The sequence below is a fragment of the Nestor notabilis genome, unplaced genomic scaffold, assembly GCF_000696875.1.
Source record: "Nestor notabilis isolate BGI_N333 unplaced genomic scaffold, ASM69687v1 scaffold18361, whole genome shotgun sequence".
NCBI classification, from domain to species: Eukaryota; Metazoa; Chordata; class Aves; order Psittaciformes; family Psittacidae; genus Nestor; species Nestor notabilis.
In genome coordinates, this window is record NW_009915335.1 from 292 (window position 1) to 23,961 (window position 23,670).

A 23,670-nucleotide genomic window follows, 5' to 3' on the forward strand; every position below is an offset into this window, starting at 1 on the left:
TTGATCTCCAGGAACAGAAAGTGCCAAATAAAATTTTCATACAACTTAAACTATGGTTTGGATCAGCTGCGTTAAGATCGGCGTTCTTTGAACTGAGACCATTTTTCTATTTTAATATTTAAACAGGGACGTACTTGAAAAGACAGTATATTTTTTAAAGGGAAAAAAGATCAAGGATGCACACTGGCATCAACACGTCGTTTTTTACTAAATTGCTGTACTAGACTGCTGTGTGAAACAGTGGGTAGGGCATGAAGGGAAAGCTTTTGTATGCATATTGCAGTGGGGTTTTTATATTAGAAAATTGAACAAAAACCTGTAAAAACAATTGCACAACCCTCTTATTGATTTTATAGTACTATGTGCAAAATGTGTTACAGATTTTACTGTTGGAGGTTGAAGAAGTAACGTTTTACTGAAAGGAGTGCGAAACTTGGTGTACCTGAGCTTGGTAATCAAGAGCACTTGGCTTCAGTTTCATTTTTTTTTTATGAACAAGCAGGAAAATGCACATTCAGGACTTTAATTAATTAAAGTTCTGGTGTTTAGCAATGGAAAGCCCACAAATAAACTTCCCTCTAGGTCTAGTTTCAGACCAAAAAAGGAGTGGGATCCAAGAGGACGGGAGTCCTCCATTAAAAAAAGCAATGACAGAGATGCATGTAAATAGCAAAGTTGAAGTCGTAATGAATAAATTGCCAACCATAAAGAAGGAAAACCTGGACGAATATGACGAAACTCCTGTGGAGGCTGATGGGGAAACTGCCAAACCAAACAGTACTTCGCTTTCTGAGCCTTTGAATTTAAATCCAGGTTTGAAACACACATTGGCACAGTTCCACCTCAGCAGCCAGAGTTCGCTGGGTGGACCGGCAGCCTTTTCAGCTCGTTATTCCCAGGAAAGTATGTCACCCACTGTCTTCTTGCCTCTTCCATCGCCGCAGATACTCTCTGGTCCGCTGCTCATTCCTCCGGACAGCTCCACAGAACTCACCCAGACTGTTCTGGAGGGGGAATCCATCTCTTGTTTTAAAGTCGGAGGAGAAAAAAGACTTTGCCTGCCTCAAGTGTTGAATTCAGTTCTCCGAGACTTCTCACTGCAACAGATCAACACGGTATGTGATGAACTGTATATATACTGCTCAAGGTGCACTTCCGACCAGCTTCATATCTTGAAGGTTTTGGGAATACTTCCATTTAATGCTCCATCCTGTGGGCTAATTACGCTGACCGATGCTCAGAGACTATGCAATGCTTTACTGCGTCCTCGCACTTTTCCACAAAATGGCAGTTTTCTCCCTGGTAAGAACACCTTGGCCCAGTTGAAAGAGACTGGCAGTGCCTTTGAAGTAGAGCATGAATGCCTGGGCAAGTGCCAGGGGTTGTTTGCACCTCAGTTCTACCTTGCTCCGGATGATCCCTGTATCCAGTGTTTGGAGTGCTATGGGATGTTCTCACCCCAGACGTTTGTGATGCATTCGCACAGATCCCCGGACAAGAGGACCTGCCACTGGGGATTTGAATCGTCAAAGTGGCATTGCTACCTGCATATTAACCAAAAATACTTGGGAACGTCAGAGGAGCGGGAACTGAAGCATCTCTTGGAGGAAATGAAGGAGAAATTTAGTGAGAAAAATCAGAAAAGAACTCGGTCCAAAGTAAGTTCACCTACTCTTGTAAAACTCCCAAATCTCTTTTTGCTCACACGTAAATACTTGTTTTGGAAGCACATTGCTTGCCTTTTGTAAGTGGGAATGCTTGTCAAATCAAGCCTAAGTTAAATTTGTGGGAGAGCTTCACCATGGAAATACATTTCTTATTAAAAGGTGTGGTAATTTCTTTCCTTTTTGGGCTGTAAGTAACTTCATTTGAGCTGGTTTGGCTTTGTTGGTTCTTGTTCTGTTTTAAGGTACACGGTCTCTGGAAAATTCAGAGCTATTGTGGAAATTTTCATTCTCCCATTTGACCTTTGAGTGTGCTTTATGCAGCGTGTGTTGCAGCAGCTGAGCAAAGCAGAAAGGAGCTTGAATATCAAGTATTGGGAACTAGTTCTACATTTGTTATTTTTACTCCAGACGCATACAGCGTATGGCAACATGGCTTGCTAGCTACCCATCTCATGACTATGAGGAGGGTAATGGTGCATTGGTTAAGTTGCTATTTAGAAGCCCAAAATCTGCTTGTTCAGCAATAGCTTTACGTTTAAACCAGTTGTACGGAGAAATAGGCCCAAAAGAGGGGGTTTTAAGCAGCCCAAGTAATGAGCTGTAGGCCGGTATCTTGACAATGGTTAATAATAGATGTCATGTTTTTTCCTAAAATACTGCTGCAAGTCTATGCTGTGGTTCAAAAATACCATGTTTCTCTTAGAGAGCTTCTACTTCAAATAATAAGCACCAGATAAATGTTGAACATCATAGATGTTTCCATTCGTAGAAGGTACAGTTTTTGGGGTATAATCTGAATGTAAGAGGTTTTTGAGTGGTTCTTGCCCTATGCTTCTTTTCAGTGTATTTGGCATTTGTATGTCTGCTTGATGGCTAATGATTTGATTATATATCAGTTTTGCCTGCATGATGTTTTGTGGTAGATTTTGAAATAGCAGCAAGAGCAGTCCAGATGGCTGAGCCCAAAAGGGTCTGCTGTAAGTTTGCGCCTTTCAGGGTATACCTCTGAAAAGTTTGTACTGCAGAAAGACTTACTGTAGTAACAGGTAGTTTTATAGTTGTGCCAGTCCACAGTAAAGGATTTCAGCAGAAAATTTCCATCCAAGCTAGCAGTACGGCATGCTTCCATATGCTGAATTAGTTGAAGATGCAGGTAAGTTCATAACAAGGAGAATTTGCATTTTGTCTGACAAAGGCATGGCAATCTTTATCCTTGCAATGCCAGTGTAGGTGTTAAACTCTAGTATGGTGGATGCATCAGTGGAAATAAATTCTATATTCATGCTTAGAATCTTACTTCCCTTTTCACAGTAGCATATTTCAGACTTCCAGATCTCTTGGTTTCATGTGTACAGGTGAAAAAAAACCCAGCTGAAATTGGCAGTAGCGGTGCTTTGGACTTGATTGGTGCAAATGAAAGACAAAAACTTGATGGAGTCTTCCATTGCAGATGTGCGTTAGTTCTTTCTTACAAAGCAACATATGAAATCAGAATGAGAGAGAAACTGTGAAAACTTGAAGAGAGATGAAATAGTGGGAGACAGGGTTTTGGGTGTCTTCCCCCCCCCCGCCTTGTTTTGTGCATATTCATCTGGGAAGTACAAAAGAGCAGAAGAGTTTAATAGAGCAGTGTAGGAGCACAGCCTGTTTTCTTGTCCTGGGACAGCTTGGGCTGCTTCAGTCAGCTTTCCTTTCCCTCATTTCTGTGGTGTGTGAGAGGTACTAGGTGCAATGTGTAGGCATTCCCTTTTCTTACACTCCTAGGAAAGTTTATTTGCAGGATGTGCCATTTGCTATTCTGTCACCTTTTTGCCACCTTTGCTGAGTCAGTCCTCTGAAGGGCCACTGTATCTTTGAACTTATGGTGGATGGCTCAGGAAGAACCATTGCCCTTGGCTGTGTCTTTGTCCATATAATAATAATAAATTATCAATTAAATTCCTCAGTCTGTGGAGCATTCTAAATCTGTGCCTTGCATTTCTCCTTAGTGTTCCTCTGAGTTTATTCACCACACAGTGCAAATACACTTTTGCTTTCAATGTTTTAAGAGCAGACAATGTACTCTCCAGGTTAACTCATTTCTATTCTTTGTGCTAAAAAGAAGGCTGTAAGCTGTGTATTAGATTGGCACCGAGTTTCTCATTTTCTGTTGAGTTCTAGACTGCAGTGAAACATCCACCTGCTCTTGATGGGACAGCTGCCACTGTCACTGCTGATGTCTGCTCTGTCAGATCTTCGTTCCCTTTGACTTTGTGACAGTTTCTGATAATCACTGTACTAAAACTTTGTCTTGCTTCTCAGACTAATCCTTGCGTTGGTCACTGTGCGTGGCGAAAAGTTCTCAGTGTGGAGAGTTAACATTTCTTTTGAGCATTTTTATAAATTCCATCTCTGCTAATACTACTGGCTTAATGATTAGCTGAAACCACTACTTACCTTTTTTCCTTAAAGAACAGCTTTGTTCAGCTAGCTTAGAAGAAAATATTTTTCATGTAGCCCTTTAAGAGAGTTTGGATAGAAGTCATTCGATTCAACTTGGTTATATTCTGTTTACAGAATTCTTTAAGAGCATCTACACTAAACAGATTGTTAGATAATATAATATACCTGTATATATTGAAGTAGATCCTTTATTTTATTAACCAGGATGATGGGGGAAGAATAGACTTAGGAAAAGACTTCATGTTTATTTATGCTTACCTTTCATTTCCTTTCCTAAGTAAAAAAATTGACTGCATGTTGTGAAATTCATTTCCAAAACGCACACTGATGGATAGACAGTAAAGTTAGTTTCCATTTGAAATACGTGGGAATGCAAAAATCTGACCAAATAACTTGAAAATAGCAATTACCCAATAGAGAGTTTCAAATGTAAATATATGAACATGTTAAAATGTGAGTTCTAAAACATGAACAATATGTGGTTCAGAAGTAAAAATTGGATTACTGTATACTAAATGCAGTATAAGTAGAATATGTGTACATTATTTAAATTATTAGAATGATCTGAATAAGCAGAAAAACTTGACAAGTGTCAGGATGAGTCATTTTTCTATAGATGATTAACCTTATTTTAAATCTTTGTTACTTAAAGGCTTGATTATGAATTTACTGTTTTGGAGCTTAACTTCCTTGTGCCCTCCCTCCTCTCTGTCTGTGTTGGAACCCATTTGAGGAACCACAGGGTGGAGTTAAATTTCAGTTTCATTGCTAGAGCTCAATTTAGCGGGCTGGAAGTTTCGACCAGAGTATTGTAAATGTGATTTGGTCTCTGCTACAGTCAAGTGGGGCTTGATTCTGCAGACCTTGGTACAAGCCACACCTCTGTAACAGGGAGCTCACTTGCCTGCCGGGGATGAAGTTCTGTGACAGTGTGCATAAATACATACTTTTCTGATAATGTATCTTTGGTACATTAAGGGGTTTTGTTGTTCTTGGGGTTTTTTGTTAGGTTTATTTTTTAGGTTTATAGGCTTTTTTTTTTTTTTTTTTAGTTGACCAACTTTCCAAAAGTACTGGTTTTGGCTGGAATGGTGTTAACTGTCTTTGTAGCAGCCTGTATGGTGCTGTGCTTCGGATTTGTGACCAAAGAGATACTCTCTATTAAACTGTCTTTATCTTGACCTAGGAGCTTTCTTGGCTTTGTGAGGGAGCGGCTGCATAGGTGCTTAGCTGGTGGCTGGGGTCAACCAACCACACCTTAGTCCAAAACCTGCTTCCCAAGGCTATTTTAATACAATAAAATTAAGAACCAATTTCTCAGCTATGAGTCTTGTTTATGACAAAACGCTTTTCACTTGAAATTTAAGAGTCACTTCGCAGTGGGGCACACAGTATCACTAGTAACTTTGACTGAAGTGTATTTCAAAGAATATTTATTGAGACAAACAGAACAAGAAGTGCTATCCAAATACAAAATGCACAGAAGTCTTTTAAGATCACGTACTGTGATGCACCTGAATTAATTTGTTTGTTACTGCAAGGGGAATGGAGTCATCATGTTACTGCAGCAGCTTTGCCCAGTTCTGTAATAAGACTTTGTGGCAGCTGAAGGAAGTTCTGTCTCAGGAACACCCTTAATTCTTCAATTTTATTCACAGGTTTCATTTTGTAATAATGTATCTGGCAGGTTTTTACTATGATATGGATACATTATTGCAAAAGGCTCCTACTACCTTTTGGGAATCCTAATTTCTGCTTTCTGTTTCTCCCAAACATTTTTAGCATGCCCTTGGCAGAGTTCTGGAAACTCAGCAGGGCTTTTATATAGGTTTGTAAAGAGATTTTCTTTTAATTTTTCTGCTACTTTGCCTATCATGGGAAACTGGAGATGGAAGACACTTCAGTGGCTTGAGTCACCTTGCATCTCTGTGAAAGGTCCTCCATTTTCCAGTACCCCAAATCTGTAGTGTGTATGTATTCATGGTGTAAATGCCATTCCACTGAGGAACGTTTATGAAAATGCAGGTAACATATACCCATCTTCCAATTACCAATTTCTTTCTTTAGGCAGATTCACAGCAGACCCTGGAATTATCCCAATGGTATCCAGTGATAAAGCAAGAAGCAGAAACTGATCCTCAGCCACCCTCCTTTTTCCATCCCAGGTAACTGAATTTCCTATGTAGAACTATAAGCAGTGTATGGACAAGTGTTTAAATACTTGTGGATATTTAAAGGTAATTGAAATTAAAAAAAAAAAAAAAAGTACTTGCCTCCAGAGTTGTTAGGAAAACTGTAAGGGATTTCACAGGAATAATTGAACTCTACCTTCTTATACATTTCTTAGTGTAAATATTAATGATCTGCTTATGAGGGTGTTTTGGTACAGAACTCAAGCTGTGATCTGTGAGTGTTCTTCAGTAGGAAATACAACTGAAATGTAGTTACAATTTTCCTTTTCAGAATAGAAATGGCAGAAGGTAATTTTTGATCTTTTGTATTATAATACACTGCATGCATGTGGAAAGGTGCATAGGGCCTATTTGCCATGAGTGCAACTTAATTTCTTTTCAAAAAAAGACTTGTAAAAGCTGTTTGAAGGCTTTCTTCATGCTGGAACAATGACTGTGGCTGAATTGTCTGTTGATGAGTTTCCTGGTTTTAGAAACAAAGTGCATTTCCTTAACATAGTACACAGTTTGTCATCTGTATCAGCGAGGGAACAGTTTTTCTTGACATAGCTCTTCCCCTCCTCCCTGTGTGGTTGTGCATTTACCGTATATGGGTGAGATCAGACTCTTTTGGCTAGCAGCACGCATCAAAGCAACACACACACATCAAACCAGTTCCCACGCAAACACGCGAATGGTGGAACTTCTGTTATGGTCCTTTAGTTTGCTCTTTCTGTCAGTGCCTTCCTTAAGAACTAGGAGAAAGGGAAGCATTGAACACAGCAATGAGAACTTGGGCATAGTGACACTGATTGTCGTGGCACTAACCTTAGCACATTTGGCATTCTTTTCCCTCTGTACTAGATAAGTTAGTAGCTAGGTTAGGGTAATACAGAAGGATGTTCCCAGGATCCCAGGAGCTGTGAAAATCCAGATGGATTGCTCAATGTATGTGGGAAAGAAAGTCCGGCATTTGTCTCAAATAGCCCCAGCACTGTCAGTACGCAACTTTGTCATTCCTACTACACTGATCATTTCCCCCATCCTCCATTGCTGATATAAGGATTATGAAAATGCTGGAGAGTCTGGACTCTCCAAACAGCAAATTTCACCCCTTGCATTTAAATGAAGACTTCACATAATTTTCTATACAATTTTTTTTAATCAGCCATGTTTGGAAAATCCTTTTGTTTTATGGCCTCTAAACCTTATCTGGATAATCTACTCAGTAAAGATTAAGTGGATTGTTAGGATTTCCTTTTGCATAGGAAGAATTTAAAAGGGAATGCTTATTTTTCACTGAAGCTTTTAGAGTTTGAAATCACGTCAAGTTAAACTTACTGCTCTCTGCCAGTCATAATTTATGATGTCTTACCTTTCGTTCTTAATTTTACTGTTTTACTGTTTCAGTTACTACCTTTATATGTGTGATAAAGTGGTTGCCCCAAATGTATCTCTTGCATCGCAATATAAGGATGTCGCAAAAACAGCAGTCAAAGCTTCAGAAGTAATTAAATCCTCACCTGGACAGTCAGAGAGGAAGCACAGTAGTGGAAAGCACAAAAAAGCTGCCTCCTATCCAGACCTTTCTCTGGAAGAACAGGAAAAAATTGACTTGAAAACTGGTGTGGAGCAACATAAACATTTAGGTGAGTAGTGAAAATTTCATTGAAGTCTTTTTTTCTTATACCATGTCATTTTGGGAAGCTTAACAGCAGTCTATTACTTTGTGATGTCACTTCAGTTTTCCAAAAGTTCTTTTGACTTTTTTATCATCTTGTGTTTTCCTTTCATTTTTTTTTCACTCTGGAAGTTTAATTTTCAGTGATTATTATGCTGTGTTCTTCTTTTCTCTATAGATCCACCCGTGTCAACTCGTTCTGCAAGAGGTGGAAGATCTGAACGTGTTTCTTCCAAAATCACTCGAGACTCTAGCCGTGTTGAAGTAGGTAATGATGCACGAACCTTGTCCCCAACTCTCATGAAGGACATCAGTTGTGAAGATGACAAGGGAAGGATTATGGAAGAAGTAATGAAAACCTACATCAAACAGCAAGAAAAACTAAATACCATTTTGCAGAGAAAACAGCAGCTTCAAATGGTACAGTGCCAATCTGAGTGCATGTTGCTTTCTTGCTTTTGACGTCAGAAAAGTGATGTTAGCTGGTTTTGGATCATTATCACAGATTACATTCATTTAAAAACACAAAGCACACAGATAACTTCTCCTTCAGCTTGAATCCAGATACCAAATCTTTAATGTCCCTTACGCTCATTAGATTTGAGTCCACTGGTAATAGGTGTCTTTTCAGTTTGCAACTATGGTGTTCAAGCAGCTCTTTCTTTCATTTTATCCAAATGAAAACCAATAATTTTGAAATGTGTCCCAAGTATTTAAGTATTTTGGCAAATATAGCTTAACTCCTCTAAAATTTCTCAGTTTCCAGGATTGTAAAGGTGCAGACATTGGTGTTCTAGGAATGGTCTTATCGCTGTCCTGTATAAAAAAGAATACCACCTTCCTGTTTCTATTTGATAATCCCTTGTTTTTAGGGGGATTTTATTAACCTTTCTTAATAATGGATGACATTAGAAGCTGGTGTTCATTTGTGATTTTGCCTCCTTTTTGTTTTCTGAATTAAGGTAAACGCTGTCTTTGCTTCTTACATTCATAGGCCAGACCTAATCTTCTAGAGCTGCTACTTTTAAATTGTTCTGCTGTTGGTGGTAAAGCTTGTAAATAAGGTTTTTTTTTTTTTTTTTAAAAAAAAAAAAAAAAAAAAAAAAGACTTAACCCCCCCTGCAAATGCTAATGGAAAAATGAATCAAACACATTTATTCTGTTTTCTGATGATGCACTTCTTATATCTTCAAAGTATATTTTAGTAAATCAGTGCTGCTGCTTTCTGAGGTTCATTGTTGGAAGTTGTGAATCTGTTTCTGGAAGCCCTGTGTATAAATAATTTCTTATAAATGAAATGCTTGCTACAGAATTCCAGGCTGTCATTAGGGAGTAGGTACCATTATCAGTTTATTGTTATGCGTAGATAAATGTGCCCTTTTTGGCCTCATCATTTACAGACACACATTTAAATGCAGCTTTTTACTTTTCTGATCTTAGAACCAAGGTGTATATGATCCTGGTTTTTCTTGACAGGAAGTGGAAATGTTGAACAACTCTAAATCTATGAAGGAACTAACTGAAGAGCAGCAGAATTTACAAAAAGAACTTGAATGTCTGCAAACAGAGCATGCTCAAAGAATGGAAGAATTTTATTTTGAGCAGAGAGACTTGGAGAAGAAACTGGACCAAGTGATGAAGCAAAAGTGTAGCTGCGACTCCAATTTAGAAAAAGACAAAGAAGCTGAATATGCAGCACAGGTGAGAAGGGAAAGTTTCTTTCAAACAAAATGGCATTTAATGTATGAGGAAATCGTGAAGCTATTGCTCAGCCACCTTCAGGTTTCATCTTCTCTGTGTGTTCTGATACCATAGATGAATACCAGGATAGGTCGCAGTGACAGCAATGTTTATTTCCCTGTTCCTTGACTGAAACTGAGGTAGAATGCAACTTACAGAAACACATGATGGTATTGACAAAATATTAATCTTTAAGGTCTGTTACCTCCTTATTTAAAACAAGTTGTGTTTTTAATGCGTATAGGCTTGCCCGTGTTATAGAACTAACCATTCTCATTTTAGTTACAGAAATAAGCTATTTCTTTTTTTCTTCCTTGTACGTTAAATCCCAAATCTCTCAACCACCTTTTTGTCAGATTAGTAGCATACCTTGGTGCTCTTTGTGATCTTCGGTGGTATAATCTGCACTATCTGACTGTCTGATAGGACCCCATCTGTGCTGTATCAAAGCATTTGGGCAAAAGGTCTCTTGGAAATGAAATTTTCCATTTTTTGTTTTTCTTTCCTGCCTCTTTGTTTTGTATGTCAAAAGCTGTGGAGATTGTGTTCTCTTTCACTTTCTTTTTAACTTTTATTACTGCTGCTTTATGTTGGGGGTTATTCATGCCATTCCAATGGGAAAAATATAGTTAATGCCCCAGGGAGCCTTAGAATGCCTGTTTTCAAAATCAGTTGCAATTATCATTAGGTGTATACTGATGTATTTTGTACCATGTCACAGAAAAAGAGACTTCAGAGCTTTTCAAAAGTACACAAAAGTAAAACTTAAGTTCAGTAAAGCTTTGTGGTCATTTGATAGTAGCTTTGTGTATTTCCTGTTCTTACTGTGTCAAACTAAGAAACAGGCAGTACTTGAGAGACAGGTTTTGGTATTTTTGGGGAGTAGGGCAGAGACTAGCATCATAAATCCTTCTCATGAATTTAATTTGATGACATCCCACTCCACAGATTCCTGGCCTTGCTGCCAGAAATAATCCTCTCTGACTAAGGCCTGATTTACTAAACATCTGGTACAAGCCCTGTTACTGCAAGTAACAACATGTTCTAATTTATGAAGATAATCGTGTATAGCATGTTTTATATGGCTTGCATAGCTTACTTTCTTCAGAGGGTAAAAACCATACATTGTTTCCCAAGGAGATTGGTTGATTGGTTTCTTTTAAAGTTAGACTTTGAAAAGCAAATGCGTTCTTTTCAAGAAAGTTTACTCTGTTATTACCTGTGTGGTAGAGCTATTGGCAACATATCATTTGAACCTTTTTCTCTGTTTATCAGATCTTAGAATAGACCCTTGGTTCCAAGCAGTTGTCAAAAGTACCCAAGTTAAACAGAGGTCGTGACAACAGGCAACTTCCCCAAGCTGTGTGTGCAGCATTTAAAAAGAGCCTTAATCTAATGTCTTGTTGAAGCAGCTGCCCAGGCTGCCTTTTCTGTCTGAGAACTGTGGACTGGGAGCAGCCCTGTTCTACATTAAGCAAAATGAGTAATTTGGGGTTTGCAACTTGCTTAAATGTCGTCTTCTTTCTAGGCCTGTCTGAAGATGCACTAAGTGTCTTCTCCCCTTTTTTGACTTCCTTAATGAATTGTCTAGTTTAATTGTTGCTTTACTCTGTCAATCGGAATAGGGTAACCACAACTGAAACCTTTCCTTAGAGCTGGAATCGAAACTCAACGAGAGACATGCTTATGTGCATGTTGCAACATGCAAGCAGTGCATTACTGTATTGCAACAGTTTACTTCATCACAGTAGTGGAGTCAAAAGACTTGCAGTAGTATCTAAAACTGCTTAAATATTTCTGGTTATCTGAAGAACCATTTAAATATTTCTGATGGTACAAGTGGAGGTGAAGGCTGCTGAATGTGATGTTTCTCTAAAATCAGCACAGCAGTTCCTTTGCCCAACACATTTTACAGCAGTTGGTGAACACCAGAGATCCTGTGCACTCCTGCTTCTTTCGTTTTCATGAGCTTAGTGATGATTTGGATCAGATAGATACCTATCATTATAAAGGCTGATGATTTTTTTTTAGATTCACTGAGGCTTTTTTTAAAGAATAACCCCTTAAATCAATGGTAGAGAAGATAGCTGGTTTCCAGTCTCCTCCCTGTTTAACTACTGGCAGTATATGGATAAGTGATTTGCCAGTAACTTTCCCATGCTTGAAAAATTCATCAGTCATTTCCAGACCTCACTGTAAATAAGTTCAAGTTTTACTGTACTCCAAAGATGAAAAATAATTTCTGTGCTTAAACACAAAACATTAAAAAAAATAATAATTGTATGGACTCATATTTGAACACACATATAAATGAACAGGCATTATGTTCAAGGTTATCTGAATGTCATTTATGGTAAGCCTGTTTCATTTATACTAAAGGGTGTCAAAACAGTGTTGGTGGGTTTGTTTGTTCTAGAAATGCGCTCAGGCTTTTAAATAAAGGAGAAATACTTTGTCAGGTAAGACAAATGAAGCTGATAAATGGAAAAGTGCTCTTTATTCTGGGATTTGTGAAACATCTTCCTAGCAGATTGTATGTGTTATTGACATGGCCTAGTGTGACAGTTGATACAACTACAATTTATATGATGCTTATGCAGCTTTGCATACTGATGTCATTTGTTATAGGTGTAGTAGGTAACTGCATGATTCTTGATAACAGCAGAAGAGGAGCTGATAAAAACCGATGAACGAAGTCCTTTCGTCTGATGCATAGGATAGTCATCAGTGGTGTCTTGAAGTGAACAGTTGACGTTACAAATAAGTTTGTTAAAATTTACTCTGCCTCTCTTTGTCTCTTTTACAGCTAGCAGAATTGAGACAGAGACTGGATCATGCAGAGGCAGATAGACAAGAGCTTCAGGATGAACTGAGACAAGAACGAGAGGCAAGAGAAAAGTTAGAGATGATGATAAAGGAGTTGAAGCTGCAGATCTTGAAATCTTCAAAAAATGGGAAAGGAAAATAGAAATCAAAAGAGGAAGCTTGACTGCGTCCTTCAAACAGGGTGTTTTGGTTTTTAATGAATTGTGAGCAGTTTCTGTGTGATAAGTATTCTCTGCAGATTTCTATTTCCCAGACAAGTTCAGATGAAGATATACATATATATAAATAAATACAGATAGGTATACATTTTTAGATTTTCCTAACCGATGAAAATCTGCATTTATTTGTACTGGTGTTTTTCTCAAACAATTTAAAATGCAAAACTCTTGATTTAGAGTGACCAGTTCTATTTCTAACACAGTCTTGAGGACTGTATACCTTTTAATATTGTCTGTTAAAATACATGTGATGATCTTTTATTTTACTATCAATTGCACATCCAGCTATAAAAGTACATTTAAAACATTCTGAATTCTTCAAGGACAAAAATAGTTTGGGTTTCAGTGTGAATTACGCATTCTTGAACTGGGGAAAGTAAAGGCAGCTTTCCTTCTGTAAGGTAATACTTAAAATTTCCACAGTGACAGATGATGGATCATCAAAAGTGATTTAACAGCATGAGTTTTCCCCATAATTTCATTGTGTGAAGTCAGGTTGATCTTTCAGTACTTTCTATTTAACAACTCATTATTAACAATCTAAAAAATTCTAGAGGCAGTGTTTGCTTGCCGTGCTGGAAGAAGAAAACATTAGGGTGTTTTTGTAAATGAAAAAATTTACAGTTATAATGGAATCTTTGGAAATTAAAAATTCTCATTTTTTTTTTTTCTTCTACGTAGTAGGTATGAAAGCATCATTAATAAAAAGCTTGGAGGTGGGGCTTTTCCTTCTAGAAACTGAGGAAGCTTCACTTAACTGGTTTTCAGATGGTAAAGCTTTCAAGAAAAGTAATATTTATTAAAAAATATGTATCAGTTTCTCTCATACCATAAGCCTCCGCACTTTGAGCTTCTTGCCAACTGGTGAATTTTTCTTCCATTGCATAGAACAGGCCTTAACTGACATTGTGATAATAGCTTAAAAAATAAACTTCTGAGATGCAGCACTTTGAAAATCATTTTGGTAGTCTCTGTATTTGAATGGCATGGTAGTGTTACCATGAATTAAGAAATTCAGCATGTTTATTAAGCTATAACATTTGAAAGTGTGTGATTGTACAGAATTACTGTTTTATGTATATATAATGTTTGAGTACTGCAGAAGTCTGGTTCCTAGTGGATTAAATGCATGACTACAAAGTTGGGACGAAGAAACACTTTTTTCACTTCTCTCCAAAAAGTTTGATACAGCTGACAGATGTTAGCTGATTTATGTCAGTGATTAGGAATATTTTAGTAATTCTAGCATTTCACTGTGTAATTTTAACCTGTGCTTTAGCTTCTGTTTTTGAGGTACTAGGTTTATTATTCTCTTAATAATTCAGTTAATTTGGGATGAAACCACTAGTAAAAGCCTACGTTGGTATTTTTCTTCCTTTTTTTTTTTTTTTAATAATAATTTTTTAATCTCCCCCCCCACCAGCTAGTAAAACTGAAAACTTTTGAGTTCTCTTTTGTTTCTCTTTCAGTAGTATGACAGGACTGAATATCACAGAAAAGACAAAATTGCACAATTCTTTAAAGTGGATGAGAAATGAGGTGGTAAATTAAATACCATGGAGTCGCAGAATGATTCTTTTATAGCTGTGTACAATTTTGTTTCTCAACTCTGTCATATTTACACTGATGATTAAAATAGGTTAGATGGGAAAAAAACCCAAACCTTCTTCTTTGTCATTGTTGATCAGAAACAATTACAGTTTTTCCCTCCATCTCTAAATTTTTGCTTAAAAAAAAAAAGGGGAAAAGCCTGTGTTTGCAGCATGGTTTGGCAGGAAAGGTGCTGGCTATAGATGATTCTGCTTGTGTATGCGCCACTTGCTTTAAAAACGCAATGTTTTATTGTAACAACCACCAAAACCGTGGCTATAGGGAGGGAGAGTAGGCAAGAATGGTGATAAAAGTGTGATTGTTAGAGAATGGAGCTTGAAGTAGTCCAACTTGGTTGACTGAACCTATGTTGGATTAGTTAGATGGGCAAGAAAGAAAATACTGTCCTGGGAAACAGGAAAATTTCAGCTGGGTGTTACTAAAGGATCAAAAGAGAGTATTTCTAATTGCTTTAGCAGTGTTTTGAACCAGACTTGTTTGATTGTCGGTATAGGTAAGGCCATAGAGTTGTTTAATACAGCTGCAGTAACTAAATTACCACAGAATTTATATCTTAGCTGTTGAATTTCTGGAATACTCATGGGATTATTATATTGCAATACTGTATATTCTGTTTCCATTTAGGTCTTGTCTATGTTATGTGATTTCTGCTCAAATTTCCCCTTTTGCCACTGGTTTATCTTTAGCAGCGGCAATTGTGACAGAGTGCTAGTGTAGCCTGGGTTCCTCTGCCTCAACCAGCTGTTAACTGGCTTATGCTGTAGACTATTAAAATGCTGGTGGCCATGGTTTGTGCTAACATTTTCACTGTTTCAAGAACTCAAGCAGCTATATGAATTTTTAGCAATTCCAGCTGCAGTTAAGTCCTCCTAATCATTTGAAAACATCTGGCTGAAAAAGCTGATAGAACATTTATTAAAATGACTTTAAAAGTAGCTTTGTAAATACTCCATTTAGTTCATCTGAAGTTAGAATGCATTTTAAATTATTGTAATCCTCTTAATATTCTTAAATATTAATTTCAGGCTCTTTAGCATAAGCAATTTTCATATGTGTAGACTTAATTTTATACTGATTTTAAGTAATAATGTATACATAAATGTGCCATAGATTTCTGTGTGTTCACAGCCTTTGAAAGATAGTTTTTTAGTAAATTGTAAATAATGCTGTATCAGTTCTAGAACAAGTATGTCAGCCTTTTTTCACTACCTTATGCTAGTTATATTGAATGGTTTATTTTACAGCCTAATATAGGAACTTGGAATGTGCATTTAAGGGCCCTCATTTAAGTGCACACTTAATGGTAGAAACTAATTCTGTCATTAGGTACTCACTTCTAGTCATAGCATGCTCATTTTCTGTATTAATACTTGTCCTGTCTTCAGTGATCTTCCAGGCAGGAAGTAATTTTCCTGAATAGTTGTGACGTGAAGCCTGTAGGAAAAAATCTTAAAATTGTCCATAATCTTGAAAGTTGCATTATTAAACACCCAGAGCGAGATCAAAGTTGCCTAGTGTACCTTCTGGAACAAAGTAAGTAGGATTCAAGGGGAATAGCTAGTTTGCTCTTATATTTCTTTTAAAAGAGAACTTTCACATTGCCTTGTGTGCTTCAATCAACAAGAAAATGTAAGAGCTTAAAGAGTAAAACTCTTGTAATTTTGGCAGTCTGAAAGCACCCTCTTTTGCAGCGTAGTGATGTATCCCAAGACAAAAGAGATTTTTATCTAAATCTCCAAACTTAGTCTGTGTTTTAGGTTTTGTAAAGCATATAGTTCAGTTTGAGTATTTAGATAAATGTAGTTATGTTTCACATTCTTAAACTAATTTTATTCTATATTTAATATATTGATAGCTTAGGTGTAAAACCACTTGTATATAGTAAAGGCATAATGCAATTAGTGAAGTAGGAAAAGTTGAGTGGGAGCATAAAGCTACAGCTGGCCTGAAAGAGTAAGTCTTGGCCCATATTTTAGAAGTCACGATGTTTTCTTCATACACTCTTGCTTTCTGTTGGGGAGGGGATAGCTAGAATGTGTTACGAAAGTTTTGGAAAAGTTTCCTAGTATTAGGTATGAAGTTGGCCTTGACACGCTGACATAGTCACCTTCCTGGAATTCATTTGTTTGTAGAGTATATATTTTGATTGTCAGGAAAGATAACGACTTTGTATTTTTTCTGCACTTAATTCATGTAATTGACCCACACAACAGTTTTCTATGATGTGGTGAAGTTGACAAAAGACATAATTACACCTACCTATTAATCTGTGCTTGCGATATTTCGTTAATTTTATTTAAGCTGTCAGTAGTAACCAGAAGAAAGCTGCAAATTTCAATTTTCTTTTTGCTCATTACATTGGCAGTGTGAGTATTCATCAGTTTTCATTACAGAAACTGTAGAATTTTCAATTTGTTGCATATTTCAAAGAGACATCAGGGTTTTTTTATCTTTTGCGGTAGCAGTTACTGCTTACAACTTGCACGACCATTTTGTATTGTGTCTCCATTACTTAGAAAATTGTGGTTTTTCAGGGTTAGTGGTTCAGTTGGAAAATGCTTGAAAAATGAGTTTTAAGCACTTCATCAAGCACAGCAAACAAATGGTATAAAATTTTGCTATTTGAAAATTGATTAAATGTAACAATATCAATTGATTTTTTTTTCTTGGAGTATAGATACCTCACTTAAAGGAAAGCACAGCTGTATTGTATTTAAACTAATTCTAGGAAATAATAAAAAATTGGTCAAAAATACTTTGTTGCCGTTATGTTGCTTTCTGTGATTGACAAAATCTGCTTTTGTGTTTTCATTCTCTTGAAAGTATTGATGTTGACACGCCAGTATATAATTATCCCAAATTGCAGAAAGTAGCTGCAAAACAACAGTCTCTGTTAGCTCAAGGCAACAGGTTGGATGACTATTCTGAAACCATAGTAAAAGCCTATGAAAAACGATTGGTGCATTCAACAATTTTTAATACTTTGCCAATGATGTACAGTCATACTGTTAAGAGTTGCTGTGGTTGCATTACATGACACACAAAACTGTCCTCTACCTCACGTGAGATTTAACAGATATTTTATATGGTTTTAGTAAACAAGATGCATCTATCTGGTCACTTAGTTTACAAATTTTGAATTATATTTATTGAAACATGACATACTGTGCTCTTAGCTTATACCTCAATTGTATTTTGTGCTGTTATCCATTTTCATGCCTTGTAAATACCTGTATAGATTGTGGATTCAAAAAACAAATAAAGAACTGTAATGTCAGAACACTTGTCCGTGATGTTTTTAAACATTGACTTCTAAACTTGACTTCTTGGATGGTGTTTGACAGCACAGACTCTTCCTTGCTTTGAATATGGTAAATTGAACCCTGATTACACTGAAACTTGTTTGCACAACTCCCGCTGCCTGCAGCAGGTCCCAGTTTTCTAAAGGGTATTTTTAGCAAAATCAACAAGACAATTGCCTGCCCTCTCCATCTAAAGCATTTATGGCTCTACAAAGAGATTATTGACACTAAGATTTCTGTGTATCTTAACATAGATTTCGTGTTTATACATGTAAATACCACCACTTGCGTATTTGGCTTGTACTTTGGTGCACAGCTTTTGTTGTTGTTTGACTGTTCCAGCAATGTTTGAGTTATTCACACCTTTAATAGCTTAGTAATGAGCAAGATAAAAACCACACTTAACCAGAGAAAAGACTATACAAAGGTAAAATCAGAAACGAGAATTCTACTGAATTGGCTGAAAAAATACTGCTGGTGGAAAACATGCCCTACAGTGACTCTCAGGAGTTCTTAGTTTTTGTAAATTATGATTACATTGCTTAATGTTTTTACGTACCATCAGGTAGCCTAAATAACAGAAAATTGAGAATAGGAGACAGGAGGTGGCCAGGAGGAAAGTGGGAGCTGTTCCTGTAAGCTGTGTGTGAATGGGTCTTCCATTTAGGCTGAGCTTCCACCGCTTACAACAGCAAGCTCTACTCTCTTGGTGACTTAAAATCCCCCTACGTTGTAGTAAAAAATAACTTTTACTACAAGTGATATTTATGGGATTTTCTAGGTTATTTTATTCATAGAGAGGTTTTTCCTGACAAATACACAAGTGCGGTCACATACACTAGATATTTTTCCTCCTCAAATCAGAGCAAAACCACTTTGTCCTTGTTTCAAGGTACTGCTCTTGCATATAGGAAATCCTGATTATGTTTCAGGTTATTGCAAACATAGTAACGTTACTATGTACTTGCCTGTGTTTTACAGCTGAAGAGAGAAATGAGCGGTATGAACCAGACTGAAGATGAATTTGGTAATATTTTGATGAGCTCAGCCCTTAGTATGGAAGAAAATTAACAACTAGCTGTACCACTTAAACCTGTTGACTTCTGCATCCTACGTTGTGTTTTTATCCTGCTGTATTACCAAGTGAGGGAGAAGCTATCAGGGTGAAAAACCTGCAAAAAGAAAGTTTAAGGTGAGTTTTTGCGCAAGAAAAAGCTGTAGGGTGTCGATAACTTGTGTAAGTATGACTAATTGCAATGCAAGTCATTTGTCAGAGAAAACAATTCTGCTGATCAAGGGAAATCTGCTGGAGTGAGAGGGTAGAAAGATTGATTTTTAAGCCGTTCACACTTCCTGAAATAAATAGATACATAAATAGCAAGTTTTAAGGACATTTCTCTAAGTGCATCAGTTTACTTAGCATATAGCTGGGAAATCATTCTTCTTTGTTTCTTATTTTACTGATCTTGTGAATCATTGTTCACTTGTAGCATACTTCTATTCACTTAAATATCGGTGGTTATTTATAACACTGACAAAATTGTATATGTTTCCTGTCTCTAGCCACATTAACAAAGTATTTCAAACTGGGCACCAGGTCGAGTACTGTTGAACTATACTAGCTACTAACATGTAAAATTTACTTCTTCCCTGTTGAGCTGCTGCATACTCCTTGAAAAATAAAATACTTTTGTAAAGGAAAACGTGGCAGTGTTAAAAGCTTTTGTGGTTAATAAAACCATAACTGTAGGAGACTGAATTATGGTAGGATGTGCCCACAGCCTGCGAATTAATATCTCACAGTATTTGCAAAAGTCTTTTTTTTTATGCATTAGGATGTGCCGGCATAATTACCATGTAAAATACTTCTAATCTCAGCTTCGGAGTAAAATGGGATATCAAGATGTTGCAAAATTTTCTGGTATTTTGAAGAAACGCAAAATGCTTTGAAGTATGTTCACACTAAGTATTAGTGTGATTTCAGAGAATATGCATGGGGTTTAATTCCAAAGGACTGTGTGGAGGCAGTCCTGTTAGACAACAGAGGCTGGGATTGCTCATCCCAAAGTGGTTAAGTATCCTTATTCCTGGTATTAATCAAAAAGCAGTGTTAAGCTGTGTACACTTACATTTGATACAAACAGATCAGATGTTTAATATACAGAATGATGAAATTCTAGACTTGAAAAAATGCAAACTGTATCAGCAAAGGGGAGAGGCAGGAACGTATCCGTTTGTCAGCTTGTGTCCTTCCAAATTCAGGAGGTGGTGTGTGATCAGTCCAACACTATTGTGCAGTCCAAGAAATGGAACAACACTTGTTTCACTTGAGAGACGACTAATGTATCTCCCGAAGAACAAATAAGCAGAAATACTGTTTTGGGAAAGATTAAATCCATCTAGAATCAAACCCTTGACAACATGAAAATGGTGCTTGGGTATAAGGAACAGCAGGCTTCACCTGGAGTGGGTGCAGTGGAAGAACAAGCTACACAGAAAGGTGGAATCACATTGGGAAAGTCAATGAAAGGCCAGCTGGCAGCAAGGCTTCACAAAAATACATAAACCACGTAAGGAGTAGCCCACAATATAAACCAAAAACAACTATTACATGTTTATTTGTTACAAAAGCTACTCTCCAAAGGTAATTTTCAACTATTTATGTTGTAACTCCAGTGTTTAGATGGAGCTTTGAAGAAACAAGCTGTGGCCTCATGTCCTTGAATTCTGAATGTAAGGAATATGTGATGGAGCTCAGGATGATCTTGGTGATGTTTTTCACTTTATTTGCTAAAGAATGGGATAAAATACTGTTGGATGAAAAGCAGGATAGATTTCTTTCCCAGCACTTGATGTTCAGTAAAGAATAATAATAATAAAAAAATCTTGGAGTGTAGCTTCCAGTATTTCTTTTTCATCAACAGCTCTAGGAATGAATCAAATCTATTGTTCTCCCATTTTCTTGTCCAGTTTTCCCCTTCCTCTGTGCAGTGGGGACAACTCTCCACTAGTGGTCTCTCCAGGCATGTTTTATCTGCATAGATCCAAACCTTCCCTTAGCAAAGTCAGGAGCACTGGAGGACAATAGTGATGAAATTTCATTAGGGATGTGTTGGCACACGCTAACATTTATATGTGTCTGTGAAAGTACAAAGTAAAGACAGGAAAATTCCCTGCCTGCCTATTTCTCCTGATGCAGAGCGGGCTGTGAAGTTTCTCTTCTTTTGACATTTTGAAGTGGGCTGTTCCTGGTTCTATCAAGTAGACTAAAATTCACACCTATAATGAATCCAAGTAAAAAGTGTCTTATTCTAATTTTAGCATTCAGAAGTGGAAATAGGTGCTGTTAAACACATATTTAAGAGTCCGTGAGTGTTAATTAATACTTCTGAAAACCCAGGCACAAGCAGAGAGTGCAGTGGTCTCTTATGTTTTTGCAGTTACTAGAAACATCAGGGAAAAACTCGAGAATGATTTTATCCTTTTACTGCAGCTGTGCAGTAAAGCAGGCTTTGATGAGATGATCAATTCCACCTTTCGAGTAACTTTGTTCACCGTGTTTCTTGCCCTATATTTTTCCATGAAGAGGTACCAGTGTGATCATTTGTCTTCAGCCCGAAAACACTGCCTTAATTTTTCTCCCTTTATGCTATATTTTGAATAGTCAGACTGTTTGCGTTTGAATAAAGCAGCCTGGTTTGTTTTTCAGGCATGGGTGGGTGTAATTCTGCATCTCCTCCTCTCCACACCCTCCTTCCCCTCTGACTCTCTCGATGAACTGGCAGAAGTTGGGGCTCCCCGCTTGCTCCTCCCATGTGTTATAGGGCTGGAGGCAGCTCTAACCCCTCCCAGGGACGGTGCTGGGCAGAGGCAGTGAGTGCTTGCAGCAGTGCCTGATCAGAGACCTCGTCCTACCAAACCCCCATCCCTCCTGCTCACAGCAAGTCCCAGCAGCCCAGATCCGCAGCTGGAAGCTCGCCGGCCGCCTTCGCTGAACCCCCGCGGGTGCTCTCCCGTCCTGCTTGCCCCACCAAGGGATCAACATGGTGGCCACCTGCCTGCACCTGGCCGGATTTGTCTGCAGTTTTATAGGGTGGATTGGGGTGGTTGTGGCAACAGCCACCAATGACTGGGTGGTGACTTGCGGCTACACCCACAGGAAAATGGATGAGCTGGGGTCCAAGGGGCTGTGGGCAGACTGTGTCATGGCAACAGGTCTCTATCACTGCAAGCCCCTCGTGGACATCCTCATATTGCCAGGTATGTGTGCCCGACTCCCAGAGGAGCAAAGCTTGCTCTGAGCAGAGCAGGTCCTGCTGCTGGAGGAATTGATGACGAAGCTCCTTCAACTTCAGAAGCGCAGGAGCTGGTTCATAAAATACACTAAGGAATGTGAAAGATAGCTCTTAACATGATTTCCTTAAATTAATACTTGGTTTTAATCGTATCAGGTATCATGAGTTATATGTGGCTGTAAAGGTCCAGTTAACATTTAATCAGTGTTCTTAGACGCTTGCTGTCCCTTTCACATCTTGTAGCTAGATTGCATTCCAAAATGTATATAGTATATTGAGGTATAATGGAGTATTTTGGGTTTTGCTTTGAGACGATAATGAAATATTACAAATGTGAAGGTTCTATTCCTTAAAGTGATTTTGAGTACAATGAATCTTTCAGCATCTATTATTAATGCTGCTATGGCTTTTAATCTTTTGGAACATCGTCATTAGTCTTGATGGTCTTGCACGTCCCATGTGTTCTAAGGCAAGACAGAACTTTTACATGGCAAACAGATGTAACTCCTTAGCTTGTCTTGATGTTTTCTAATTATATAGCAATTTTCATTTCATTTACTGTAAAGCACAAATTAAGCAAGGTGTTTAATCAGTATTAATACATCTTTTGAGCTAATCAAGCATGCCAAAGTCTTGTCCCTGTAAGTTTAGTTAGTGATCTTACCTGTTTCAGTTAACTCTGCAGTGCTTCTTAGTTCTGGTATGGTTTAGATTCCACCTCCTCTAGCACGTCAGAGATGCCCCTTCCAAAGCTGACAGGGTAGAAACAACCATTCCTTGTTATTATCTTTCATGTTTCCTTATTTATTTGTTTAAACTGCTGTGAAAATAATTTCACAAGAGCTTAGAAAGATTATTCCTGAATTTCTCTCTGTTACAGACCCTACTCTTCATCACACAGTGCTTAGCAATATTGAATGTCTCAGAGTTGCTCCTGTTCCCCTTTTCTGTGTGTATGTATACTTTTATTTTAGTAGGTTTGCCTTCCTTGTTGCTACTGTTGTTCAATAGGATCCAGCAGAGGAGAAAGAGAAAAAGCTTGCCCTGAAGAAAGAGTTGAATGAAATTTAATAAATAAGTAAACAGGTCTTTCAGCAGCAGAAGCAAATCTTCTCTCCAGCAGAAATAAATCGTGAGACAAATGCTTCTGCTTCTAACCTATTAGATACCCACAGCTTTCCATGAAAGAGAAATTTATCCTGGTGTGCCTGATAGCTGAAATGTATTTAGTCTTTCACTACCTGAGTCAAGCTTTTAAAATGAATGTTTGTATTCTCATTTAATGGGGGTTGATTGTACAGGAATCACACCAGGCATGGCCACCTCCTTCGTTTAAGGTCTCATTTTCTTTCCCTGAACTCCTCAGGTAACTTTTTTTGTTAAGTTTCCTCTTGAAAAAGTCAAGCAAATATTCAATATACACACAGTCTGCATTTCCAGGAACAGTAAAATCCTCACTCCTGGTGCCTTACTTGTATGTCAGTGGGACTTGCTTGAGGCTCCTTTTTGCTGGTATTGTTTGAGGCATCACAAAACTCCATGTTTACATGTGGCAGCTTTGTTTAGTTAGTGAGAGGGGAAACAGAGCCAGCATACTCGCTCTGCTGGGACTGTCCCAAGAGCAGGTGGAGGCTCACCAAGCACTAGAGCAAATCTGACACTTGCTCTTTTTCTTCTGAATGCAAGTAACAACCTGTTTTTACTTATTTATATATAA

At 37.7% G+C, this 23,670-nt stretch overlaps 2 protein-coding genes across 3 annotated transcripts; both read left to right on the forward strand.

Moving 5' to 3' along the window:
• The first annotated feature begins 551 nt into the window (after positions 1-551).
• On the forward strand, positions 552-12,927 carry SKIL (SKI-like proto-oncogene). Of its 2 annotated transcripts, none has more exons than XM_010024095.1 (6): positions 552-1,658; positions 6,177-6,274; positions 7,691-7,929; positions 8,140-8,381; positions 9,438-9,662; positions 12,508-12,927. In XM_010024095.1, the coding sequence occupies exons 1-6, from the start codon at positions 552-554 to the stop codon at positions 12,667-12,669; spliced, it is 2,073 nt and encodes a 690-aa protein (XP_010022397.1). In that variant the 3' UTR covers positions 12,670-12,927. The 2 variants fall into 2 exon arrangements, with proteins under 2 accessions (XP_010022397.1, XP_010022398.1); XM_010024096.1 differs by having other exon boundaries at positions 7,691-7,822; positions 8,177-8,381.
• Positions 12,928-21,701: 8,774 nt separating this feature from the next.
• On the forward strand, positions 21,702-23,001 carry LOC104413173 (claudin-11-like). Its single transcript, XM_010024097.1, has 3 exons — positions 21,702-21,924; positions 22,566-22,607; positions 22,928-23,001. The coding sequence occupies exons 1-3, from the start codon at positions 21,702-21,704 to the stop codon at positions 22,999-23,001; spliced, it is 339 nt and encodes a 112-aa protein (XP_010022399.1).
• Positions 23,002-23,670: the final 669 nt, after the last annotated feature.

What these genes read in the sequence shown, in the direction of transcription:
- SKIL (XM_010024095.1), top strand. Translation starts at nt 552, where the DNA reads ATGGAAAGCCCACAAATAAACTTCCCTCTAGGTCTAGTTTCAGACCAA. An exon ending in CCCTCCTTTTTCCATCCCAG is followed by an intron (nt 6,275 to 7,690) that starts GTAACTGAATTT and finishes TTACTGTTTCAG; the next exon opens with TTACTACCTTTATATGTGTG. An exon ending in AAGCTGAATATGCAGCACAG is followed by an intron (nt 9,663 to 12,507) that starts GTGAGAAGGGAA and finishes TCTCTTTTACAG; the next exon opens with CTAGCAGAATTGAGACAGAG.
- LOC104413173 (XM_010024097.1), top strand. Translation starts at nt 21,702, where the DNA reads ATGGTGGCCACCTGCCTGCACCTGGCCGGATTTGTCTGCAGTTTTATA. An exon ending in CCTCATATTGCCAGGTATGT is followed by an intron (nt 21,925 to 22,565) that starts GTGCCCGACTCC and finishes ACATCTTTTGAG; the next exon opens with CTAATCAAGCATGCCAAAGT. An exon ending in TGTCCCTGTAAGTTTAGTTA is followed by an intron (nt 22,608 to 22,927) that starts GTGATCTTACCT and finishes CTTTTATTTTAG; the next exon opens with TAGGTTTGCCTTCCTTGTTG.